The 25569-nt window shown below is 45.3% G+C and overlaps 1 protein-coding gene across 2 annotated transcripts; it reads left to right on the top strand.

The window, feature by feature from the left end:
* The first annotated feature begins 4911 nt into the window (after positions 1-4911).
* Positions 4912-25101, top strand: vwa7 (von Willebrand factor A domain containing 7). 2 transcript variants are annotated; one of them, XM_054742891.2, is made up of 17 exons: positions 4912-5261; positions 5924-6211; positions 6287-6520; positions 6602-6698; positions 8643-8774; positions 8875-9070; positions 9167-9336; positions 9762-9874; positions 10914-11030; positions 12033-12233; positions 14594-14726; positions 14912-15064; positions 15145-15237; positions 15318-15598; positions 23669-23805; positions 23945-24104; positions 24182-25101. In XM_054742891.2, exons 2-17 carry the CDS (start codon positions 5969-5971, stop codon positions 24740-24742), a joined length of 3021 nt encoding a protein of 1006 aa, XP_054598866.1. In that variant the 5' UTR covers positions 4912-5261; positions 5924-5968; the 3' UTR covers positions 24743-25101. The 2 variants fall into 2 exon arrangements, with proteins under 2 accessions (XP_054598866.1, XP_054598867.1); XM_054742892.2 differs by lacking the exons at positions 4912-5261; positions 5924-6211; positions 6287-6520; positions 6602-6698 and adding an exon at positions 7145-7986.
* The last annotated feature ends 468 nt before the right edge of the window (positions 25102-25569 follow it).

The raw sequence follows: 25569 nt of genomic DNA, 5'->3' as shown, positions 1-25569 counted from the left end.
GGTCTGGCATGTCCTTAACAACGTATTTATCCGGGTACATGTGGACAGAGTTTTTTTTTTAAACGAGGTGGTGTGGATGCAAGTTTTTGGAGGGGCGGATATTCGTTTTTAAAAAACCCGGCTACGTGTGGACTAGGCCTAACTCTGTAAAGGGTCATTTTAAGACATACTGGCTCAAGAAAATGTTTTAAAATATGAACAATTTTCCCTTTAACTTTAAATTGTTTTTTAACTCAAATTTGAAAAACAAAAACAATTCAGATAAATACATTTCGGTTAATTAATTTTTCTTTATTTTTTAAGTTTATTTCACCTGCTGCTGCTCACAAAAAACTATAGTGATTCATTGTTTTAATGGTGAGCAGCAGAAACATATAATTAAAAAAAATTCTGATTACATCCCTCCTCATCAATTCTATATTTTTAAATGGGTTTTTTCATTTATGTCTTGAATAAATAAGATCAATTTATGGTCTGAGTGAACATTCATTGTTATGTCTGTTGTTGTTATGGATCTGAGAAACTCCATAAGGAAGGTGGGCTCTGTTCGCAACACCAAAACAACCATGTCAACATCCATTACAAGTTTTATAATCAAGCGTCAGTTGAAATTATTCTAATAAATGCAAAAGATGAAATCCTACCTTTTTCCAGGATGGGAACAGAAGCCCTGTAGCTGTCCTGCAGCTCGTAGCAAGAGGACCATGTAAGTAGTTCTAGGAAGGTCCTGCCTTTCTCTCCCTTGACTGGCTAGATGAGTTCTGCTGCTATTGACTATTTCATTTAGCAATAAACCATCTTCCCTTACAGGATAAAGCTGCAGTCCTCCACTCTTGTCATTTGGAATTGTAGGATGTCCAAGGATTGTCCCGCCTTTGTTGTCTCTGATTGGCTGGAAGTGCTCTGCAACGATTGGCTTTTTCATGTACCGGTAGACCAACGTCCTTCTAAGTGGAGGTTTTTTTGTCTGCAAGCAGAAGAAAATAAACGCTATAATAACCATTCAGTCCTGTTTTCAGTTTCATCTGAAAACGAACTTAATAAATGTTGCATTTACCACTCTGTTAGACTGACTTTATATCTGTTGGCAGCATTGGGGTTATCTTGTTATTATAGGCTATCATTTGGGGGGTTATCTTATTATTATAGGCTATCTTATGTCTTCACTTTAAAAGCTGATAGCAACAAGTTAGGACACACTGCTCACCATCTGTATCATTTCATTTAATTTAAGGCTGAGTGTGATTCAGTCCTATTTTTCATTATTTTAGAAAATAAACAGAACTGCTGCACATAGTCTGGCAAAAAAAGGCAGCTTTATTATATTTCATACGCAGGTACATAAAAGTTAATAACAATTGTCCTTAGGAGTGAGTGTGTGTGCGCATGGTTTTAGTCCTGTGTGTCTCAGTGTTGCCCTGCGATGGACTGGCTCTCTGTCCAGGGTGTACCCCGCCTGATTGCCCATTGACCGCTGGAGATAGGCACCAGCCCCCTCGTGACCCTACATGGACAAAGCAGGTTCAGACAATGGATGGATGGATGGAATAATAATAATTATGATTATCCATTTTATTTAAAAGCACCTTTCAAAACACCCAAGGTCACGTTACAAGATAAAACACAATAAAATACGGTAAACTCTTTGTTTCTTTTGAATTTTTAAATTGCATTTTCTGTGATGTTGATTTTAATATTCTTGCTGTTCTTACTAATGGAAAGCACACTGAATTGTGTCTGTGTATGAACTGTGCATATAAATAAAGCTGCCTTGCCTTGACATGTTTATCCTATGTACTCTGCTTTGACAAGATTACCTCAATGCTTGATAGCCAACTCAGTCCAACAGTGTGATAAATGCAACAAAATTTATTATAAGTTATCATTTTATGTTTCAGGGTTTTTAATTAAAAAAACTGAAAAAAAAACTATTTTGCAAAACAGGACAGAACGGTTAATGCCAAGTTCAAATTTTCTTTACAAAGCTCCCCAAAACAGCTGTTCTGCTGGTGGCAGAGGACAGTCTGCACCAGTGGCCGACTGACTATTTGAGTGAATCCCATCAGCCGATGTGTTCTGGAGCTGGTGTCGTCCCCTTAGGTCAATGGATGTTTAACACGTTTTAAAATGTATTAAAGAGTATTTAAAGGTCAAATCCGATAAACATTTTACAAATTGAACTGAACAAAGGACTTAATATTTTAAAATCTTATAAAATGCAATTTAACACAAAAATGTTTAATTGATTTTGAGCCATGCTCACTTTGTCCAACCATTAACATATCAAAGATTTGGTGCACATAGCTAACTACAAGCCAAAGCAATTAGACAAAGTATTCAATACTGTAGCACCCCCTGGATTTAAACTATTGTCTACATCTGCAAAGTGAAATTTGAAATTTACTGCTCAGATACGATCAATTTTCCAACAAGTAAAATTCTCATCATAATGTCTTTGCAACTACATTTGCTTCAATGAGCTTGGAACCCTAAGAAATAAACTGTGCTTTAGTCACTTATTTTGAGAAACAACCTATTATAAATGAAAGAAGCCATTCCCAAAAAAACAGCACTTGTACATTTGAAATATTAAATATTTAACACACACACACATACAGTCAGGTCCATAAATATTGGGACATCAACACAATGCTAACATTTTTGGCTCTATACACCACCACAATGGATATCAAATTAAACGAACAAGATGTGCTTTAACTGCAGACTGTCAGCTTTTATTTGAGGGTATTTACGTCCAAATCAGGTGAACGGTGTAGGAATTACAACAGTTTGCACATGTGCCTCCCACTTGTTAAGGGACCAAAAGTAATGGGACAGAATAAGAACCATAAATCAAACATACATTTCAATACTTGGTTGCAAATCCTTTGTAGTCAATTACAGCCTGAAGTCTGGAACACATAGACATCACCAGACGTTGGGTTTCATCCCTGGTGATGCTCTGCCAGGCCTCTACTGCAACAGTCTTCAGTTCCTGCTTGTTCCTGGGGCATTTTCCCTTCAGTTTTGTCTTCAGCAAGTGAAATGCATGCTCAATCAGATTCAGGTCAGGTGATTGACTTGGCCATTGCAAAACAGTCCACTTCTTTCCCTTCAAAAACTCTTTGGTTGCTTTTGCAGTATGCTTTGGGTCATTGTCCATCTGCACTGTGAAGCGCCGTCCAATGAGATCTGAGGCATTTGGCTGAATATGAGCAGATAATGTTGTCCGAAACACTTCTGAATTCATCGTGCTGCTTTTGTCAGCAGTCGCATCATCAATAAATACAAGAGAACCAGTTCCACTGGCAGCCATGCATGCCCACACCATGACACTTCCAGCACCATGCTTCACCGATGAGGTGGTATGCTTAGGATCATGAGCGGTTCCTTTCCGTCTCCATACTCTTCTCTTCCCATCACTCTGGTACAAGTTGGTCTTGGTCTCATCTGTCCATAGGATGTTGTTCCAGAGCTGTGAAGGCTTTTTTAGACGTTGTTTGGCAAACTCTAATCTGGCCTTCCTGTTTTTGGGGCTCACCAATAGTTTACATCTTGTGGTGAACCCTCTGTATTCACACTGGTGGAGTCTTCTCTTGATTGTTGACTTTGACACAGATACACCTACCTCCTGGAGAGTGTTCTTGATCTGGCCAACTGTTGTGAAGGGTGTTTTCTTCACCAGGGAAAGGATTCTTCGGTCATCCACCACAGTCGTTTTCCGTGGTCTTCTGGGTATTTTAGTGTTGCTGAGCTCACCGGTGCTTCTTTTTGAGAATGTTCCAAACTGTTGTTTTGGCCACACCTAATGTTTCTGCTATCTCTCTGATAGGTTTCTTTTGTTTTTTCAGCCTAATGACGGCTTACTTCGCTGATAGTGACAGCTCTTTGGATCTCATCTTGACAGTTGACAGCAACAGATTCCAAATGCAAATAGCACACCTGAAATGAACTCTGGACCTTTTATCTGCTCATTGTAATTGGGATAATGAGGGAATAACACACACCTGGCTGGAACAGCTGAGAAGCTAATTGTCCCATTACTTTTGGTCCCTTAACAAGTAGGAGGCACGTATGCAAACTGTTGTAATTCCTACACCGTTCACCTGATTTGGATGTAAATACCCTCAAATAAAAGCTGACAGTCTGCAGTTAAAGCACATCTTGTTTGTTTCGTTTGATATCCATTGTGGTGGTGTATAGAGCCAAAAAGGTTAGCATTGTGTCGATGTCCCAATATTTATGGACCTGACTGTATATGTATTTTCAATTTAACACAAAGATGTGTAATTGTTTACAAGCCATGGTCCAATCATTAACAACAACACATTCACCTGTAATTGAGACTGGAATACAGCAGCACATGTGGGAATACCAGTATGCATGAACAGTTGACTGACCAGTTTCATACCTTCAGTAGCTACCTGAACTTTGTGTAGACCACAGCTTCTGAAGTTCCACCAGATGGGCAGTGTACATGAGGTAGAAAATGTCTCGTTGTCTTTCTTACATGGTATGATGGTGATTGTTAAGACACAAACAAAACATTTGTCATGTCTTTTTGATTATTGACAGCTGCATGACAACTTATGCTCTGATATTTTATGCAAAACAACTTAAAATTGCTGTTGCTTAAAAGCGACTCAATTTTAACAATATGTCTGGTGTTGGCTAGCAACTGCCACCTCGCTATGCACGACTCTAGAAGTCTGGATTTATGATGTTTGGTGCTGTGAAAAGTAACGGCTTTTAGGTTTTGTGAGGAAAAGTGAGAGTGATGGATGGAGGACATGGGAGGGGGTTGGGGTAGGCAGAAGTTGAACACCCTGGCTGGTAATATATGCAGCCCTATTGTAGTGAATCAATGCACCGTGGATTAATGGGGTGGGGGGGCAGTAGTGGGGGCCAAGACTAGAGGTCTTCTGCCTCACGGTATGAAACATGCTCAAGAACCCGCAGCCAGACTCTTATCTGAGTTTAACAAACTTTCTTCAACATTTCTATCTTGGTTTTTATTTTATTGTTATTGTTTTCCACCACAGAGGCGCCAGTCAGAGGCAAGAGTCCAAGGACAAATCTTTATATTTTTGCTCCTCAGATAGAAACACTGTGACCTCTCTGGAACAAGAGCCCTTGTGACAGGTTATGGTGAAAGTCTCTGTTGTCATGTGTGCTGAGATTTGTGGTTTTGCTGCACTTTGATGTCTCTGCTGAAGCATTTTCTGTCTTCGTGAAGACGAAACACCGAAGCATGAACTGAGGTAAGACAGTCTTTAACTTTTCTTTAACTTCAACTACAGTTTTAGTCAGATGCTTCTGAATGATCCTACCAACATTTAAAACAGTGCTGGTCTGCTGTGGAGGATTAACCTTGGTAGTTGTGATCATGTTGGTGAAAAAAAGGTTCGGTGGGAAATTAATTGTGAGTTAATTAGTTATGTTAGTAAAATGTAACAAAGAAAATACAACCAGTACCTATTATTGTTTATGTTATTAATAGAAAATGAGAGGAGAAGAAGCAACCTCATCCTTTCATGTTCTATCTTGTTCTGTTAGTAGGGTTGAATGCTGGCGGTTAGAGAAGCGGTTGTTTGCTTTGTTTCAGCGCCTCCCTTGTTAAAGCAGACTGTGAGAACTAACCCAGCGTTTTGTGTTTGAGTGAAGATGACAATGAACAATAAGAAAGTCCATACAGACAATGCTGAGAACAGTCAGAGGGAAAGCATCAAGGGGAGGTGGCAGGAGGAGTGGGCGAGGACAGAAAGCACGATGTGATCCTTACAGTACTAATGCTATCAGCTGAATATGAAATCCTCATGTTCAGTAAGTCAGAAAAAGTCCAGTATGTTAGCAAATAAATGAATGTCATTGGCTAATTGTTCACTGGAATCCTCATGTGCCTCGCATCTAACTTCCTCTTTAGTCTTGTGGACACCTGGTCTCTGATCTGCTGTCCCTCTGGTGCAAAATGTTCCAAGAACAAGGAGCCATCTCTAGATGTCAAAGGCAAGCATGTTGGTTTATGATGGCATACTTTCTTCTCTTGGCTTCACCAAGCAAAGGGTTCCTTCCCAACTTCTGGTCCAAAGTGTTAACTCTGTCTTTGGACTCACACACACACCAGTACATCACAGAGCAGGCCATCCTCAACATAACCACGGAGGTTTTGAGAGGAACCACAAAACACAAGGAGGACCACGCAGAGGAGGAGGTGAGATCATCATGTAGATGTTATAAAAGTGGCAGATTATTTCAGCACACTCCACCTGATTTTATTCCCTCACAGGCCAGATTAGGCCGCAGCTTCTGGAGAGCCATGAAAGAGGTGTCGATCTCAAACGCAAACATGGACTTCATGATGTCCACCAAGTTCAACCCAGTCTACCACTTTGACGCAGAGGCTATTGACGACTCCATTTTGATGTTACGGCGGTTCTGGACTCAGATTGTGCTCTCGGTACGAGCCAAAGAGTATGAGAGCGCTCGATTTACCCTGGGTCAGCTTTTACATACCCTTCAGGTACCTACTGAGTCAGAATTTAACATCTGTTACCAGCTTTGCATGAGTACTTTACTTTGTTTAAAACATTTGTCATACCAGGATTTCTACAGCCATAGTAACTGGGTAGAAATGGGCAAGAAATCAATTTACCTCCACCTCCTGCAACCAGAAGAACCTGCTGTTCCTGTAGCAAAAGGTAACCTATTAACATATTACATTTAAATAAACCTTTGCTATGTTTTATTTGAGTTACACTCATTAAAATGGGATCTTCAACAAGTGAACAGATGAGTCTTTAAATCTCAATCACAGAAGCTGCAGTTTTACATCCTAAATCAGTTTTATTATGAAGTCAGTGTGGTGGTCAACATCTGCACAAAGTAAAACACACAAGTGTGTACATACAGCTTATGGTGACAACCACTAGCATGTGTTGGTATAGGATTACACAGCAGCCTGACCTCCACTACCTGATAAATTAGATATCTGGTCACAGGAAGCGGCAGTGAGATATGGAAACCTAAATGCTAATCTAGAATAGTCACAAGGACATCTCAAGTTTGTTGCTGCAGTGTTTTTAGATATTTTTTCCCCAGATATTTCTATGGTAGACTTCACCCTGTCATGTAGTCTATCAGCTTCTGGGCTAAAGTCTGACTGGTGGCTGTCATGTTCTGTATTCCCTTGGTCCCCAGCCCCTTCCTGTTTGTCCTCTCCTCATGTGTCTCCTGGTGTTTCCCAGCCTCTCAGGTCTCCCCTAGTCACCTCTCTGTAGTTTTATTTTCTATAGGTTCAGCTTTTCATTTTATTAGTTCCCTTTAGTGTTTGTGTCCTTCCCCACTTGTCATTAGTTGTTTATCTTTGCCCTTAGTTTCTAGGTGTAGTTATTTAGTGTTTTTATAGGTTATGTTATCTTCCCCTCTGCTTGGTTTTCCCTTCCCATTTAGTTAATTGATTTCACCTGTCGTCCCTCTAGGCCTCACTCCTCACACCTGTCACCTGTTCCCCCGATTGCTTCCCTCTGTGTTAAAAGCCTGTCTTGTACTTCAGTGTTTGTTGGGTCATTGTCGTATGTGTTGCATTGTTAGTTTCCCTCTCGAGTCTCTCTGAGTTTGTGCTCATATGTGAGCTTTTGAATACTCAGTGAGGTTTTTTGAGATTTAATCTTATTTTTTGTGCTTTGAATTTTGGTTCATCCTTCCTTAATAAAGGAATAATTTTTTTAAACTACTCCTGCCTTGAGTCGTTCTGGTTAGCTGCGTTTTTGGGTTCAACCTCCTACACTCAACGTGACAGTGGCATTAAATAGTCCTGTATTATCAGCGCTAACCCACACTTTTAGTGCTTTGTTGACCGAGCCATCTATTTATCACTTTTGCTTTGTGACATAAGAGTCCATCATACTGAAAATGGTATTGTTTATTACCAAACTGTTTTTGGATGGTCGGGAGGAGTTCCTCTGGGAGGATGTCTAGGCACCATGAGTGAGTGAGTTCACTCCGTTAACTGAAAAGCAAACCCACATTGCTCTCAAAAACAGACTCGTGAGCCTGCTCACCTTTTATTACCAAAACTATCTCTTTAGTCAGAAACTCAAAACCAAATGGCTTTCAGCAGAGAAACTGACTTCACCCAGCTCTCAGCAGTCTGATTCCCAGATATGTTGTGACATTAGCAGTTTGTCCCTGATGTTTTGGATAGATGCAGCTTCTTTGCTACCCTTCTTGACACTTGGCCCATTTCCCAGTTTCTCCTCTTCTCTGGGCATGCAGTTGTACTCACGCCTTCCTGCGTTCCCTTTCTGAGCAGATCTGATGCTTGATTGATTTCACAGCTGGATCAATTTCAGGAGATGGTCGTGGTGTTTGCTGGACTTTAGTGAGTGCCTTGAGTCCTGCACAAATGAGGAAACGGTGTGCAGGGGAAAAAGTTAGTTTTCATTAAAAAGAAAGATGTTAAATCGATTCTTTCCTCATAACGATCTAGAATTTTACCACACATGAAGCTTTGAGACAACTAGTATCTGTGTCATCCTGAAAACATTTTACTAAGCAGCAGTTGAGGTACTTCCAGGAATTATTGTCTGGTAGAGAGAAAATTAATGCCTCAAAAAGCCATTGTTGTTTATTTCTCTTTGCAGAGAACACTCCTACCTGCGTTGACTGCTTTACTCCTACCTGTAGGAACAACCTCCTGCCGGCACTAGCGAACCCCCAGGGAAACGCCCATCTGCTCACCACAGGCTACGACAGCTATTCAAAGAAACCTAAAGGTAAACTCTTTTCTTCTCATCTTCATTTTTTTTCTCTACAGAAAAAAATCTCAGGTGAGTTTTCTCTTCTAAATTCATTTAAACAGTGTTTTTCTTCTAGGCAAATGCAGCCATGGAGGTATTATGGACAGAAGTCAATATTTGAGTGCCAGAGGAGGAATCAATAAAGACAGCACCTCACCGCTCTTCTCCCCTCATCATTACCTCCACATGGAAGCTGCAAAAATGGCCACTAACGCCACCCTGAGTTTACTGAGAGACCTCAAAGACACGGTGGGCCCAGAGGTCTTTCTCAAGTGAGTTTCCACCTGTTGTTACAGAACATACAGAAAGTCCAACAGCAGCTTCTTCTACACACTCACTGTAGTGATGTTATCACAATCGTCCTACAGGCTTTTCAGAGTGAAGCAGGTTCCTGCGTTGGTGTTTGTTATGGACACCACGGGCAGCATGTTTGAGGAGATCACCGCTGCTCGACTCAGGGCTCACTCCATCATTCAGAACCGAGCCAACGGCACTGAGCACCCTGGCACCTTTCTGCTTGTGCCCTTCCATGACCCAGGTGACCTTTTTTTCACAGCGATTAACAGAAATGAGCAGATGTGCATGAAGAAGCAGTTTAGAGCTAGTGTGGAAAAAACTCAAGTGTTTCCTGTTTACCAGAGAAGAGAAATGATGACATCACTCACCGCAGTTGTGGTCTTCTGTCTTCGTTTGTGTTTTCTTTAGGTTTAGCGTTGTGTTATCTGTTCATCACCTGCATCTCTCATTAGAAAAATTTAAAGTAAAAAAAAGAAGTTAGTGCTACTTAGAGTTTTGTGCTTTTTATGAAATAGCAAAAATAACACAAAATGCTAAAATTATTATTTAACTAAATTGATCTTTTTTTCATTGTTCATATATTTTCTTCCATTACATGGCGAGATCCTTCATTTTGAAAGCTTTCAGGAAGATTAGTACATGAGTGTTTGTCTCTTGCGTTTTCAGGGTTTGGACCAGTATATGAGGCGGACGACCCAAACCAGTTCATGGAGTTCTTGGAGAACCTGATGGCTCTGGGAGGAGGAGATGAACCAGAGATGAGTCTTTCTGCCATTCAGGCGAGTTTAGTTACTAAACACTGAATAAATATGTCATGTGGTGCTTTTGTGGGATGTTGTTTGTGCAATGGGCATGCCACGCACTGGGCGTACGGTGAAAACAATGTAATGAATAAATTATAATAATAGAATAATAGAAAATGATTGTTAGTTGCTTAAGTAACCTAAGAAGAACACATAAAGTAGAATTCAAAATAAAAAAGGAAATAAATAAAATGTCTTGGAAGTAGAAGAGCATCACCCAGAGGACATCGGGTGCTACGACAGCCCATGGGACATCAAATGTAGAAGGCTGGAGAAAACTGCTCCTTAGTACTTTAATAGGTGCAAAACAAACAGTACAGAATGTTTTGTTTTGGCCAAATAATTTTTTTTTTGTTTTAAACCTTTAGAGCAGGTGTTTTCCAAAGGGTGGCCCAGGGGCCACTTACGGCCCTCCAAGGGATTTGTGCGGCCTCAAAATGCATGCCTATAATGTTGGGACAGACAGACAGACTGGTTGATTGATTGATTGATTGATTGATTACCTTTTTGGCCTGCTAGGACTTAACCATTTTGGCCCTTATCTTGAAAAGTTTCGACAGTACTGCTTCAGAGGAATAATGAATTTCCTCAACAATCCTTTACTGTGTGAAAGTTTTTCAGGAAGATTAGCAGCAGGGAAAGTGAACAGCAGAGGTCATCCCTGCTTATCCCTCTATTATTTACAATACGACTCAGTACTTTCATGATGAGTGTGTGTTTTACATTTAACAAAGTCATTTAGCATGTTTAAACAAACAAAACCACAAACTCAAAGGTTTGGAAAATAAAACTGTCTCACCACAGAATCATCCTATGAAAATGTTCATTTCTTATTAGAGTTTTTGATTTTCTTTGACATGATAGCCAAAATGTGCAGATTTTGTTTGATTTAATCAAAAAAAGTTTAAAAGAAATCTTGAAATAAATAAAGGTTTTAGTTGCAATGTTTTTTTAATTTTCTCCATTGAGCAAGAATTTATAATATTTCATACTGTCCTGTATTTTTGTATTTTAGCTGGCTCTCACACACAGCCCACCCTTGTCAGAAATCTTTGTATTCACTGATGCTTCTGCCAAAGATGATTACTTGTTTGATGCTGTGAAGGCCCTCGCCCTGGAGAAACAGAGCAAGGTGGGTTTAAAGTGACCATGTGTATTTTTCCCATTGATAGGAGGCAGTAGATACCTAAATTTTTGCAAGCAAGCAGTATTTTTGTGTTGGAGTAAGACCTTACCTACGGATGCTCATTAAGGTCAAAAAGCCCTGGGGAGTGCAAACTTTAGCAAAATAACAAACACATCCGACTCCCTTTCATCACTGGCAACAAGTGAAGAGGTAAATGTGTAAAACAACAACATTTAAGAATGACGAAAGTTTTGTAACCATTTGTAACAAATCAGTAAATTAATTTTGGTCTCATGGGCTCCTGTAGAAGGAAACATGCCATCTAATATGGCGTCGCCCAGAGACTTAGACCCGCTCCAATGTATTTTAGACCTGATTTTTATGGCTATATGTTATGAAGCCTCCTATATTTTTCATTAAATGGGCATCATTTAAATAATTTTCAACAACATTTTGATGGATGTTTCCAGAAATTAATGGTAAAAACTGCACATTATCTCTTTAGCAAAGGAGCATAATAAAAATTGGTTTATAATTAAATGGACTGCAGGCACTCAAGATGCGGGCCAGATACTTTAATTCTGTTGCATGCCAGTAGGTTCCGTTTTTATTCAGCATATTTACTTTATCCAGGAGAGATTCTAGGATCAGAGAGCTGCCGGGCAACACAAGATTTTAATTTCACTATAAATTTTAAATCAGTTTCATTCTCTCTCTCTCTCTCTCTCTCTCTCTCTCTCTCTCTCTCTCTCTCTCTCTCTCTCTCTCTCTCTCTCTCTCTCTCTCTCTCTCTCTCTCTCTCTCTCTCTCTCTCTCTCTCTCTCTCTCTCTCTCTCTCTGTGTATATATATATATATATACATGCTTTTTATATTTTACTAGTGTGTTTTAGCAGTGCTGAGATTCAGTGTAGGGGTGCGCCAGCTTCTGCACACCTGAAAACAGGCTAGTAACACCTATAACTGCATCAGTCCTGTCATCCACTCAGCAAGTTTCACCTTTTCACAGATAACTTTTCTCCTCACTGAAGACCCCAGCCACACGACGAGGGTGAGGAGGAAAAGGCGGAGCAAGGATTCTCTGTCTCCTGATCGATTCGCTCTCTACTCATCTCTGTCCTCTCTCTCTGGAGGAATGACGATATTTACCACCAACTCTGACATCCACCGTGTCTCAGCTGTAGTGGAGGACAACATAGCTGTTAACAAGGTCCAACTATTGCTCCATCTGATGGGGATTAACATCTTGCATCTTCTGTGCACTTGAGCTACGTTGTGCTTTGGCTGCTATAGATACGTAGACAGACCCAGTTCATTTGTTTTACAAACCATCTTCATCTTGTCTGGGTTCAAGTATCTCAACAATAACTAGTTTTCAACATAGTAAATAAAAGGGTTAAACCCAACCAACCCAGGCAAGATGTTTGAGAAACAGTCTTTAATAGTGATGCACCGATATGAAATTTTTGGGCCGATACCGATATTTGATGTGAAGATCACTGTTATGGCCGATAACCGATATTTGCCAATACCGATATACTGACATTAATTCTTCTAAAATCAGCAGACTTTGTATAGATTGAAAATTATTAAAGCTGAATTTATTGTACACACAACACACATATTTACCGTTCTGAAATGATTTCATTCACTGTTCACATGACTAAACAATTACACATCACCCCCCTCACCCTCTGACACAGGCAAACAAATGGAGCCGAGATGGAAAAAATATTGGTTGTTAATGTTGGCCCGGTTTTATATATCGAACCCATACCAATATGTTAAAAAATGACTAACATCGGCTGATACCGATATTGATGCCGAAATATTGTCCATCCCTAGTATTTAGTCAGTATCAGTGTCAATTAATACATCATTACAATGAATTTAAACCGTTTTATTAAAAAGGGTTTTATAAAGATTGTCAGAAACAAGGAAGTCATTTTATATGGTTATTTTTAGAAGCTCACCTACAGATCTAGATCGTTTCTTGTGATTAAAACTGAAGCACAAGTTCATGAACCTACATCAGAATGACTCTCTTCTGGCTCTTGGAGAGTACAGACGCTTTTTTCTCCTCTCCCTCCCTCTTATCCCAAGGCTCTTTATCCTGTCTTGTGTGCACGGCGCTTCTGCATTTTTTTCTGGAAACTGGAAATTATTAAAAATGGATCTGGTCAGCTGGTCACTCAACGCGATTGACAAATCAATGAGAACGGGAGAAGGGGCTCCTGGATGCCCCCCTGGGACAGAGCCAGCTGGGTATATAATGGACTCCTGGAAACAGTGGAACCTGATCTGTCTGTAGAGGATTCTGAAGATGTCTGGATATTCGTGGTTTTGGTGTCAGGATTCCTGCTGTTTGGTCTGAGCGGTTACCTGGCTTACCGGAAAATTAACGAGCTTTCGAGGAATATTGGCTCAATCCCGGAGCTCAGGGATGGAATGCATCGCGCTGTGAATGCACAAACTCATATAATTGTCGAGATGAGTCGTAAGCTTGGAACTTTGGCTGAGACTCAGGCTCTGACACAGAAGGTGGATTCCATCAAGGACAAAGTTGTGGACGGATCAGCACGGATTAGGATAGATTAATTACGCCATTATTGGATCTAGAGGGGTTGTAGACCAACAGAACTCTAAGGCAGAGAGGAAATTATCTCTGTCTGTCCCCAAAACAATTCTCATCTGAATCTGGTGCCCTTGAGCCTGTGAGGCTAAAGTAAAAACTCCCCCCCCCTCAGAAGAAATGTGAAATGCTGCCGTCACTAGGTAACTCTTTCTCCCTCTTCCAGCCGGTGAAGGCCATGGAACCGTATCTAGGAGTCACTGTGCTCCCCAACCCATTAATCTCCCTCCCCTGTCCAGACAGAGGTGATAAGCGCTGCTCCATGTGGCTGCACGCACCGAAGTGAGGAGAGTCCCCAACCCTACCTCCCCACCTAGTGGACACTTATGTTGTGTGATGTCTGAAGTCTGTGTGCATATCTGTCTGAGGTGTTTTTTTTTTTTTTTTTTTTTTTGCATAGCAAAGCTACCCCCTCGGGTGAGAGTAACTCTAAAGTGCCTTTTTTTTCCTCCCCCGACTATATCCTCATATAAACCCTCTTGATCTATTAAGGTAGCGCGACTCGGGTTGCAAATGACCACAGTCACCAATTCTTGTCATGTATGTATGTCTGATCTCAGAATTGTGTGTACTGAAACTCTAATTTCCCTTTGGGATTAATAAAGTATTATTGAATTGAATTGAATTAATAGTTCTCAGCTGGAGCACTCATGTGAGTCAAGTTTATAATAAGAGCGGAATGAAAATTACACACTAATGCTTCAACGCAAGATGCAACAATCTCCTATTCAGAAGAATGTGCAAACATCATCGTAGCAGATTCCCATAACAATCAGACTTTCAACTAATCTGGATGCTGTACCAATCACGCCTCAAAGACCACCTGACTGCTCCAAGTCATCTACTTTTCTTCATTCTGATTGTCCTCCAACTTTGTACTGACTAATAGTTCAACTACTCAGCAGAACCGTACATTAATGACTGTCTTTCCCTATCAGGTGACCCTTCTCCATGTGAAAAGTGATCAGGAGTTAATGCCTAGACATTCCTTCAGAGTTGACAGCTCAGTGAAGAAAGTCACCATTCACGTCACTGGCACCATGACAGAGTGTATCCTCACCAGTCCATCAGGTGACTTCCACACTCCACAGATTACAAAGAATTTCAGTAAAAGCAGACCATAAGGTTTAACTCGTTTTAATTCTGAGAGCTACTGAATGAAAGCTGCACTTGCCTGGAATTGGACGTTCTCAGAGAATGAGGTCTCCTCCATCACAAGTCTTGGTCTTCGTCTGATAATGATCTTGGTTTTTCAGCCCAAACTCAGTTTCTGCTGCGCGACCAGGGGCCCATGGCAGAGGTGGAGTACTTTCAGGGTCTTTATCGGATCAGTCTGTCACCTCCTGTTCAGCCCGGTCAGTGGCATCTGCAGGCCATGAGTAATGACCACATCACATTCAATGTGATAGGTAAAAGTTGAACGGAGCGGTAGAATTCAACATTTACTGTTAACGAGTCTGAGACAGATAATTTTCACACTCTGCTCTAGCTGACAGCAGCGTGGATTTCCTTTATTACTTTGCCTCTGCACCAAATGAGACTCATCCGGGTCTGTCCAGGGTGGAGGGTTGTCCTGTGGCAGGTGAGACAAGAGTTTTTATAGTTCTGACAACAAAACTCCACCTGTGAAGTCAGTCTCACACTTATGACTGTTCCTCTCAGGAGCTCCGGTGTTTCTGGTGCTGACTGTTAACGGCGTGACTTCAGCCGAGCAGGTATCCTTTGATGCAATGCTGCTGGGGACTGAAGGACAGAGTCTTCATCAGGTGAAACTGGACAGATCTTCATCTGGATCATTCAGCACCCTGGAGGAGCTTGTGGGATTTGTGGATTCTGTTCCTGCAGTTCCCTTCTATGTTCAACTCAGGGGCACGGATGTCAGAGGAAACAAGCTGGAGAGGGCTTCCACAGAGATGGTTCTGCCCTCTCACATTCAAATACAGGTAAACAAAATAATATAGTTAAAACAGCATTAAAAAGCTGAAAGGCTCCTCGTTGTATTTCTTTTGGCTGAAGAAAATAGAGGGCAGGTATGTCAGGGAATGGTTGTTCTTTTCTTACAGTAATCACTCTGTTGCATCCACAAAATCTCCACTAAATCTGTGGAAACTTCCTGTATTTCACATTTAGACAAAATATAGCCTTTTCACTATTTCTGTTGATCACACAATAATAAAAAAGTTGTTCTGAACGTGCATCTTGTTAACTTCGTCGTCGTCGTCATCGTCGTCTCGTCGTCTTCCTCCGCTTATCCGGGTCCGGGTCGCGGGGGCAGCATCCCAACTAGGGAGCTCCAGGCCGTCCTCTCCCCGGCCTTGTCCACCAGCTCCTCCGGCAGGACCCCAAGGCGTTCCCGGACCAGATTGGAGATGTAACCTCTCCAACGTGTCATGGGTCGACCCGGGGGCCTTCTGCCGGCAGGACATGCCCGAAACACCTCCCCGGGGAGGCGTCCTGGAGGCATCCTGACCAGATGCCCAAACCACCTCAACTGGCTCCTTTCGATCCGGAGGAGCAGCGGTTCTACTCCGAGTCCCTCCCGAATGTCCGAGCTCCTCACCCTATCTCTAAGGCTGAGCCCGGCCACCCTACGGAGGAAACTCATTTCGGCCGCTTGTATCCGCGATCTCGTTCTTTCGGTCACTACCCAAAGCTCATGACCATAGGTGAGGATTGGGACGTAGATCGAACGGTAAATCGAGAGCCTGGCTTTCTGGCTCAGCTCCCTCTTCCCCACGACAGATCGGCTCAGCGTCCGCATCACTGCAGACGCCGAACCAATCCGCCTGTCGATCTCCCGATCCCTCCTACCCTCACTCGTGAACAAGACCCCGAGATACTTAAACTCCTCCACTTGAGGTAGGACCTCTCCCCCGACCCGGAGGTGGCAAGCCACCCTTTTCCGGTCGAGAACCATGGTCTCAGATTTGGAGGTGCTGATCCTCATCCCAGCCGCTTCACATTCGGCCGCGAACCTACCCAGCAAGAGCTGAAGGTCAGAGCTGGATGAAGCTAGGAGGACCACATCATCCGCAAAAAGCAGAGACGAGATTCTCCTGCCACCAAACTCGACACACTCCACACCACGGCTGCGTCTAGAAATTCTGTCCATAAAAGTGATGAACAGAACCGGTGACAAAGGGCAGCCCTGGCGGAGTCCAACCCTCACTGGGAACAGGTCCGACTTACTACCGGCTATGCGGACCAAACTCACGCTCCTCTGGTAAAGGGACTGAATGGCCCTTAACAGAAAGCCACCCACCCCATACTCCTGGAGCGTCCCCCACAGGGTGCCCCTGGGGACCTGGTCATAAGCCTTCTCCAAATCCACAAAGCACATGTGGATTGGTTGGGCAAACTCCCATGCCCCCTCCATCACCCTTGCAAGGGTATAGAGCTGGTCCACAGTTCCACGGCCAGGACGAAAACCACATTGCTCCTCCTCTATCTGAGATTAAACTATCGATCGGACCCTCCTCTCCAGTACCTTGGAGTAGACCTTTCCAGGGAGGCTGAGGAGTGTGATCCCCCTATAGTTGGAACACACCCTCAGGTCACCCTTCTTAAAGATGGGGACCACCACCCCGGTCTGCCACTCCCTAGGAACTGCCCCCGATGACCACGCAATGTTGTAGAGACGTGTCAACCATGACAGCCCTACAACATCCATAGCCTTGAGATACCCAGGACGAACCTCATCCGCCCCCGGGGCTCCGTCGCTGTGTAGTTGTTTGACTACCTCAGCAACTTCTGCCCCCGAGATCGGACAGTCCATCCCCAGGCCTCCCAGCTCTGGTTCCTCCTCGGAATGCGCATTGGTGGGATTGAGGAGCTCCTCAAAGTGTTCCTTCCACCGTCCGACTATAGCCTCAGTTGACGTCAGCAGCTCCCCATCCCCACTGTAAACAGTGTGAGCGAGTTGCTGCCTTCCTCTCCTGAGGCGCCGGACAGTTTGCCAGAACCTCTTTGGAGCTGATCGATAGTCTTTCTCCATGGCCTCACCAAACTCCTCCCACGCCCGAGATTTTGCCTCGGCAACTGCCACTGCTGCACCCCGCTTGGCTATCCGGTACCTGTCTGCTGCCTCCGGAGACCCACAGACCAGCCACGCCCTGTAGGCTTCCTTCTTCAGCCTGACGGCTCCCCGAACCTCTGGTGTCCACCAGCGGGTACGGGGGTTGCCACCACGACTGGCACCGGCCACCTTACGACCACAGCTAGCAACAGCCGCCTCAACAATCGCAGAGTGGAACAAGGCCCACTCGGACTCAATGTCCCCCACTGCTCTCGGGACGTGGTCAAAGCTCTGCCGGAGGTGGGAGTTGAAGACCGTCTTGACAGGTTCTTCTGCCAGGCGTTCCCAGCAGACCCTCACTATGCGTTTGGGTCTGCCAGGTCTACGCGGCATGTTCCCTTGCCATCTGATCCAACTCACCACCAGGTGGTGATCAGTTGACAGCTCCGACTCTCTTCACTCGGGTGTCCAAAACATACGGCCGCAGGTCAGATGATACGACTACAAAATCTATCATCGACCTGTGACCTAGGCTGCCCTGGTACCAAGTGTACCGGTGGGCATCCTTATGTTTGAACATGGTGTTCGTTATGGCCAAACTGCGGCTTGCACAGAAGTCCAATAAGAAAACACCGCTCGAGTTCAGATTAGGTGGGCCGTTCCTCCCAATCACACCCCTCCAGGTCAAGCTGTCATTTCCCACGTGAGCATTGAAGTCCCCCAGCAGGACAATGGAGTCCCCGGATGGAGCACTATCTAGCACTCGTCCCAGGGACTCCAAAAAGGGTGGGTACTCTGAACTGATATTTGGCCCATAAGCACAAACAACAGTCAGGACCCGTTCCCCGACCCAAAGGCGCAAGGAAGCTACCCTCTTGTCCCCCGGGGTAAACTCCAACACACAGGCAGAGAGTCTCGGGGCTAACAAAAAGCCAACCCCAGCCCTCCGCCTCTCACCCGGAGCAACTCCAGCAAAGTAGAGTGTCCAACCCCTCTCCAGGTCTCGGGTTCCAGAGCCAATGCAATGTGTCGAGGTGAGTCCGACTATAGCTAGCCGGTACCGCTCAACCTCTGCCACAAGCTCCGGCTCCTTCCCCGCCAGCGAGGTGACGTTCCATGTCCCAAAAACTAGTTTTCTTGTCCGGGGATTGGACCGCCAAGGCTCCCGCCTCAGTCTGCCCCCCGATTCGCATTGCACCGGACCCTTCATGTTCCTCCTGCGTGTGGTGGGTCCACAGTTGGACGAGCCCATGTATCCGGTTCGGGCTGGGCCCGGCCGGGCCCCATGGGCGAAAGCCTGGCCACCAGGCGCTCGCTCACGGGCCCCAACCCCAAACCTGGCTCCAGGGTGGGACCCCGGTAACCCTCCGGGCCGGGTACTCTGACTCTTCATTTTAACCGCCATGAAAGATCCTTCGAACCGTTCTTTGTCTCGCCCTTCACCTAAGACCAATTTGTCATGGGAGACCCTACCAGGGGCACTAAGTGCCCCAGACAACATAGCTCCTAGGATCATTAGGGCACTCAAACTCCTCCACCACGATAAGGTGACGGTTCAAGGAGGAGTCTTGTTAACTTATAAATGTAATTCTGAATGGGATTCCTCCACTTGTCCATCATGAGAAAAAAAGCTCACCAGCTGGTGTGGAAAAATAACCTGACAGGAGGAATCGTACAACCTCAGGGAAAGGCTGTCGTCGTCGTCATCTTCCTCTGCTTATCCGGGTCCGGGTCACAGGGGCAGCATCCCAACTAGGGAGCTCCAGACCGTCCTCTCCCCGGCCTTCTCCATCAGTTCCTCTGGCAGGACCCCAAGGCGTTCCTGGACCAGATTGGAGATGTAACCTCTCCAAAGTGTCCTGGGTCGACCCGGGGGCCTCCTGCTGGCAGGACATGCCCGAAACACCTCCTGGGGAGGCGTCCAGGAGGCATCCTGACCAGATGCCCAAACCACCTCAACTGACTCCTTCCAATCTGGAGGAGCAGCGGTTCTACTCCGCGTCCCTCCCAAATGTCCGAGCTCCTCACCCTATCTCTAAGGCTGAGCCTGGCCACCCTATGGAGGAAACTCATTTCGGCCGCTTGTATCCGCAATCTCGTTCTTTCGGTCATTACCCAAAGCTCATGACCATAGGTGAGGATTGGGACGTAGATCGACCGGTAAATCGAGAGCCTGGCTTTCTGGCTCAGCTCCCTCTTCACCACAACAGATCGGCTCAGCGTCCGCATCACTGCAGACGCCGAACCAATCCGCCTGTCGATCTCCCGATCCCTCCTACCCTCACTCATGAGCAAGACCCCGAGATACTTAAACTCCTCCACTTGAGGTAGGACCTCTCCCCTGACCCGGAGGTGGCAAGCCACCCTTTTCCGGTCGAGAACCATGGTCTCAGATTTGGAGGTGCTGATCCTCATCCCAGCCGCTTCACACTCTGCCACGAACCTACCCAGCAAGAGCTGAAGGTCAGAGCTGGATGAAGCTAGGAGGACCACATCATCCGCAAAAAGCAGACACGAGATTCTCCTGCCACCAAACTCGACACACTCCACACCATGGCTGCGCCTAGAAATTCTGTCCATAAAGGTAATGAACAGAACCGGTGACAAAGGGCAGCCCTGGCGGAGTCCAACCCTCATTGGGAACAGGTCCCACTTACTACCGGCTATGCGGTCCAAACTCACGCTTCTGTGGTAAAGGGACTGAATGGCCCTTAACAGAAAGCCACCCACCCCATACTCCTGGAGCGTCCCCCACAGGGTGCCCCTGGGGACGCGGTCATAAGCCTTCTCCAAATCCACAAAACACATGTGGATTGGTTTGGCAAACTCCCATGCCCCCTCTATCACCCTTCCAAGGGTATAGAGCTGATCCACAGTTCCACGGTCAGGAAGAAAACCACATTGCTCCTCCTCAATCTGAGATTCAACTATCGATCGGACCCTCCTCTCCAGTACCTTGGAGTAGACCTTTCCAGGGAGGCTGAGGAGTGTGATACCCCTATAGTTGGAACACACCTTCAGGTCACCCTTCTTAAAGATGGGGACCACCACCCCGGTCTGCCACTCCACAGGAACGGCCCCCGATGACCACGCAATGTTGGAGAGCCGTGTCAACATGACAGCCCTACAACATCCATATCCTTGAGATACCCAGGACGAGCCTCATCCGCCCCCGGGGCTCCGCCGCTGTGTAGTTGTTTGACTACCTCAGCAACTTCCGCCACCAAGATTGGACAGTCCATCCCCAGGTCTCCCGGCTCTGGTTCCTCCTCGGAATGCGCATAGGTGGGATTGAGGAGCTCCTCAAAGTATTCCTTCCACCGTCCGACTATAGCCCCAGTTTACATCAGCAGCTCCCCATCCCCACTGTAAACAGTGTGAGCGAGTTGCTGCCTTCCTCTCCTGAGGCGCCGGACAGTTTGCCAGAACCTTTTTGGAGCTGATCGATAGTTCTTCTCCGTGGCCTCACCAAACTTCTCCCACGCCCGAGATTTTGCCTCGGCAACTGCCACTGCTGCACCTCGCTTGGCTATCCGGTACCTGTCTGCTGCCTCCGGAGACCCAGAGACCAGCCACGCCCTGTAGGCCTCCTTCTTCTGCCCGACGGCTCCCCGAACCTCTGGTGTCCACCAGTGGGTACGGGAGTTGCCACCACGACTGGCACCGGCCACCTTGCGACCACAGCTAGCAACAGCCGCCTCAACAATCGCAGAGTGGAACAAGGCCCACTCGGAGTCAATGTCCCCCACCGCTCTCCGGACGTGGTCAAAACTCTGCCAGAGGTGGGAGTTGAAGAACATCTTGACAGGTTCTTCTGCCAGGCTTTCCCAGCAGACCCTCACTATGCATTTGGGTCTGCCAGGTCTACGCGGCATCTTCCCCTGCCGTCTGATCCAACTCACCACCAGGTGGTGATCAGTTGACAGCTCTGCTCCTCTCTTCACTCGGGTGTCCAAAACATACGGCCGCAGGTCAGATGATACGACTACAAAGTCTATCATCGACCTGAGACCTAGGCTACCCTGGTACCAAGTGTACCGATGGGCATCCTTATGTTTGAACATGGTGTTCGTTATGGCCAAACTGCGGCTTGCACAGAGGTCCAATAATGAAACACCACTCGAGTTAAGATCAGGCGGGCCGTTCCTCCCAATCCCACCACTCCAGGTCAAGCTGTCATTACCCACGTGAGGCCTGAAGTCCCCCAGCTTGACAATGGAGTCCCCTGATTGAGCACTATCTAGCACTCGTCCCAGGGACTCCAAAAAGGGTGGGTACTCTGAACTGATATTTGGCCCATAAGCACAAACAACAGTCAGGACCCGTTCCCCGACCTGAAGGCGCAGGGAAGCTACCCTCTCGTCCCCCGGGGTAAACCCCAACACATAGGCAGAGAGTCTTGGGGCTAACAAAAAGCCAACCCCAGCCCTCCACCTCTCACCCGGAGCAACTCCAGCAAAGGAGAGTGTCCAACCCCTCTCAAGGACTTGGATTCCAGAGCCAATGCTATGTGTCGAGGTGAGTCCGACTATATCTAGCCGGTACCGCTCAACCTCTGCCACAAGCTCCTGCTCCTTCCCCCGCCAGCGAGGTGATGTTCCATGTCCCAAAAACCATTTTTCTTGTCCGGGGATCGGACCGCCAAGGCTCCCACCTCAGTCTGCCACCCGATCCACACTGCACCGGACCCTTCATGTTCCTCCTGCGGGTGGTGGGTCCACAGTTGGATGAGCCCATGTATCCGGTTCGGGCTGGGCCCGGCCGGGCCCCATGGGCAAAAGCCCGGCCACCAGGCGCTCTCCCACGGGCTCCAACCCCAGGCCTGGCTCCAGGGTGGGACCCCGGTAACCCTCTGGGCCAGGTACTCCGACTCTTTAAATTTACTTCCATGAAAGATTCTGTGAACCGTTCTTTGTCTCACCCTTCACCTAAGACCCATTTGTCATGAGAGACCCTACCAGGGGCACAAAGTGTCCCAGACAACATAGCTCCTAGGATCATTAGGGCACTCAAACTCCTCCACCACGACAAGGTGACGGTTCAAGCAGGAGTAAAAGGCCGTAGCATGTCGGTAAACCCAAACATGGAGGCCAGAGTCCTGGGTGACAACTGACTGGCACCTTAAAGGTGTGGTTTATTTGAAACACATTTTTTTAAATGCCACTTTTAAATCGCATAGATATTTTCCTGCAGGCTGAACATGTAAATAGTCTCCTACACCTATCTCCTGCGTTAGCCTCTGATAGAAAATAGACGGTGAAACTCTGTTTTTTTTTGACAATCCTCACAGATCTACATCACACTGTGAATTAGCATTCATGGACTCATTTTTACTTGTGACGGGAAAGGCTGTTGTTGGTTTAATATCCGGGAATCTGCAGCAAACTTTTCAACTAGTTTAAGCTAACCGTCAGCATTAGCAACACCACCACACAGCAGAACTCCTTGAGGGTTGGGTTATCCGTGGAGGTAAAACATTTACATTGCAGATCAGTGGTAGAGTCGTGGTGCTGTTATCCAATCAGAGGAGACATGTCCAATTATAATATTAATTCTTAATAATTCTTCAGAACCTATCGTCTGAAGGTCGGCTGTGATGTGGGAACATTTCAGTTCTGAGAAATGGTGCGCCGGTATATTCCTCCCCCCAAGAATGACTTACAAGGCATGCATTCCTACTATAGTCCACTGCAAATGTGTTGAATAAACAAGTGTTCAACTCCTTTAATCTAGAAGCTACAAACTCAGCAACAAACCAGCAGTCCTAACATCTTCAGTGGAAGAGGATGGCTTATGTTTCTGATGCTGAAACAAATATGATAAATAAAGCAACAGAGGTGCTTCACGAGCAGTCAGTGCACATTGTTAGAGAATTAATCTGTTTTCTTTACTTAACTGTTTCTTGCATATTGACATGGTGATGATAGAAAATGTGTTTTCACAATAAAAGTAACTTTTCTTCATCAGTGATTTACAAAGGCTTTCCTCATCCCCTCAGACATCGTCAGCCCCCCACCTGGTTCCAGGACACAGAACAACAGTAGATTTTGACATTCTGAATCACGGTCCTGCCCGACTCTTTAATCTGACTGCTGATGATGACTGTGGATACCTGCTCATGAGAGGACCGCACAGGTAATGTGCAACTGACCGTCTGGTATTCACGCTGCAGCTTTTTTTCACACATTCAATAGGAAATACAAATTCAACATAAAAATGTATTTTTTAAACAATCACCAAAATAATTTGTGTCTTTTACATTCCCGTCCCTCAGGTTCCATGTGGAGAAGCAGGGGTCTTTCCACGGTCAGGTGTATCTTCTCACTCCTGCCTCAGCTCAGGCAGGAGTGACGGTCACACTTACACTCACTGTGCATGCTCACGACCCTCCAGAGTCCAACTATGCAGTGGTGTACTTGACTGTGGTCCCCCTGGTGAGAAATATCACATTTAGTGGGAAACTTAGTTGTGGAAATTTTTCCCTGAATGAAAATATTTGTGCTCCTTCCAGAACGCTGACGCCTCTCCACCATCCTGCTCTGTTGTACGGGTCCAGTCTGACTGCACTGAAATCTGCTCTCAGTCCAGCTGGAGCGTGTCTCTGGCTGTGTCAGACAGTCGCTCTGGCCTCGCTGCTCTTCAGGTGCACAAGGGTGAAGGTGTTCTGACTTTATTTCACAGCTCTCCACCTGCAGAGCACAGCACTGGAGAGGCCCATTCCTCTGAGCAGCAACATGCTCACAAAAACACAGCAACCAGCAGAGGCCTCCACCATCAGTATGAACGCCACAACTACAGAGCCAGATTAAAGACAGAGGACCCGCCGCTGAATGTGTCCAAGTGGACTCTAGACTCGTCACAGCCTCTGTGGGTGACGTATACATCCACCTGCTGCTCAGATCAGGCAGAAGTGCTGGTGTGGAACAGCGCTGGAAACATGAAACGATGCCCTCTCACATCTGGACAGCAGAGGAGACACAAGGACAGAAGCACAGAATCCAGTGGGGCTGGGCGGGCAAAACTAACCATAGTCAGTCTCCTGCTGGTCCTACTTTGGCCCACACGACTATAGACTGTTAAAGTATTGGTTTTGTTGTTGCTTTTAGGTAACTTTAATGTTTCAAATCAGCAAATAATTTTCATTATCACACCAAAATATCCAGCATGAACACAAGAGAAAACACTATCCAGCCTAACATTGCCCTGTGGGGAAAGTAACGGACCCCTATGAAACTGTTTTAGAACACTTAGCAGGAAAAACTCAAATCAAGCATTTGAGGTAACCAGTAATAAGTCTGTGTTTTGATACCAGAGGGTTTTCCAGAGGAGTACATACATTTACACACTTGCCCAGGTTGGTTTGAGTAGTATTCCTCCATTAATAAATAATACTATCATCTGAAACTGAGTTTTATATAAATATATTTTATATCAGATGTTTATTTCCTGGTATTAGAATTTTGTTTGCTAATCTGAAACAATGAGGTGACAGAAAAAAACAAAAACGGAAGAAATCTGAGATAAAAAAAAAAACGTATTCTCACTACTGTAATTAGAAAAAAAGTGTATGTTTCCTCAGTGATTTTAAATAATTAATGTAACAGTGTGTATTTGTCCTGGCGACAGGGGGCAATTTATGCCTTAATTGTTGCAAGCAATCAGCATTTTTTGTGTTGGAGTAAGGCCTTACCAACGGATGCCCATTAGGGTCAAAAAGCCCTGGGGAGTGCAAACTTTAGCAAAATAACAAGCACATCAGACTCCCTTTCATCACTGGCAACAAGTGAAGAGGTAAATGTGTAAAACAACACCGTTTTAAAATGATGAAAATTTTGTAACTGCTTGTTACGAATCAGTAAATGCATTTTGTCCTCATGGGCTCCCACAGAAGGAAACATA

The sequence above is a fragment of the Nothobranchius furzeri genome, chromosome 13 (genome assembly GCF_043380555.1).
Source record: "Nothobranchius furzeri strain GRZ-AD chromosome 13, NfurGRZ-RIMD1, whole genome shotgun sequence".
Classification (NCBI taxonomy): domain Eukaryota; kingdom Metazoa; phylum Chordata; class Actinopteri; order Cyprinodontiformes; family Nothobranchiidae; genus Nothobranchius; species Nothobranchius furzeri.
The sequence above is the reverse complement of the archived record's forward strand: the minus strand, read 5'-3'. Positions and strand labels throughout refer to the sequence as shown.

Bases quoted from the DNA above. Each gene is read 5' to 3' on its own strand.
- vwa7 (XM_054742891.2), top strand. From the start codon at position 5,969: ATGTTCCAAGAACAAGGAGCCATCTCTAGATGTCAAAGGCAAGCATGT. The intron at 12,234-14,593 runs GTCCAACTATTG...TTTCCCTATCAG, and splicing joins ACAACATAGCTGTTAACAAG to GTGACCCTTCTCCATGTGAA. The intron at 15,599-23,668 runs GTAAACAAAATA...TCATCCCCTCAG, and splicing joins CCTCTCACATTCAAATACAG to ACATCGTCAGCCCCCCACCT.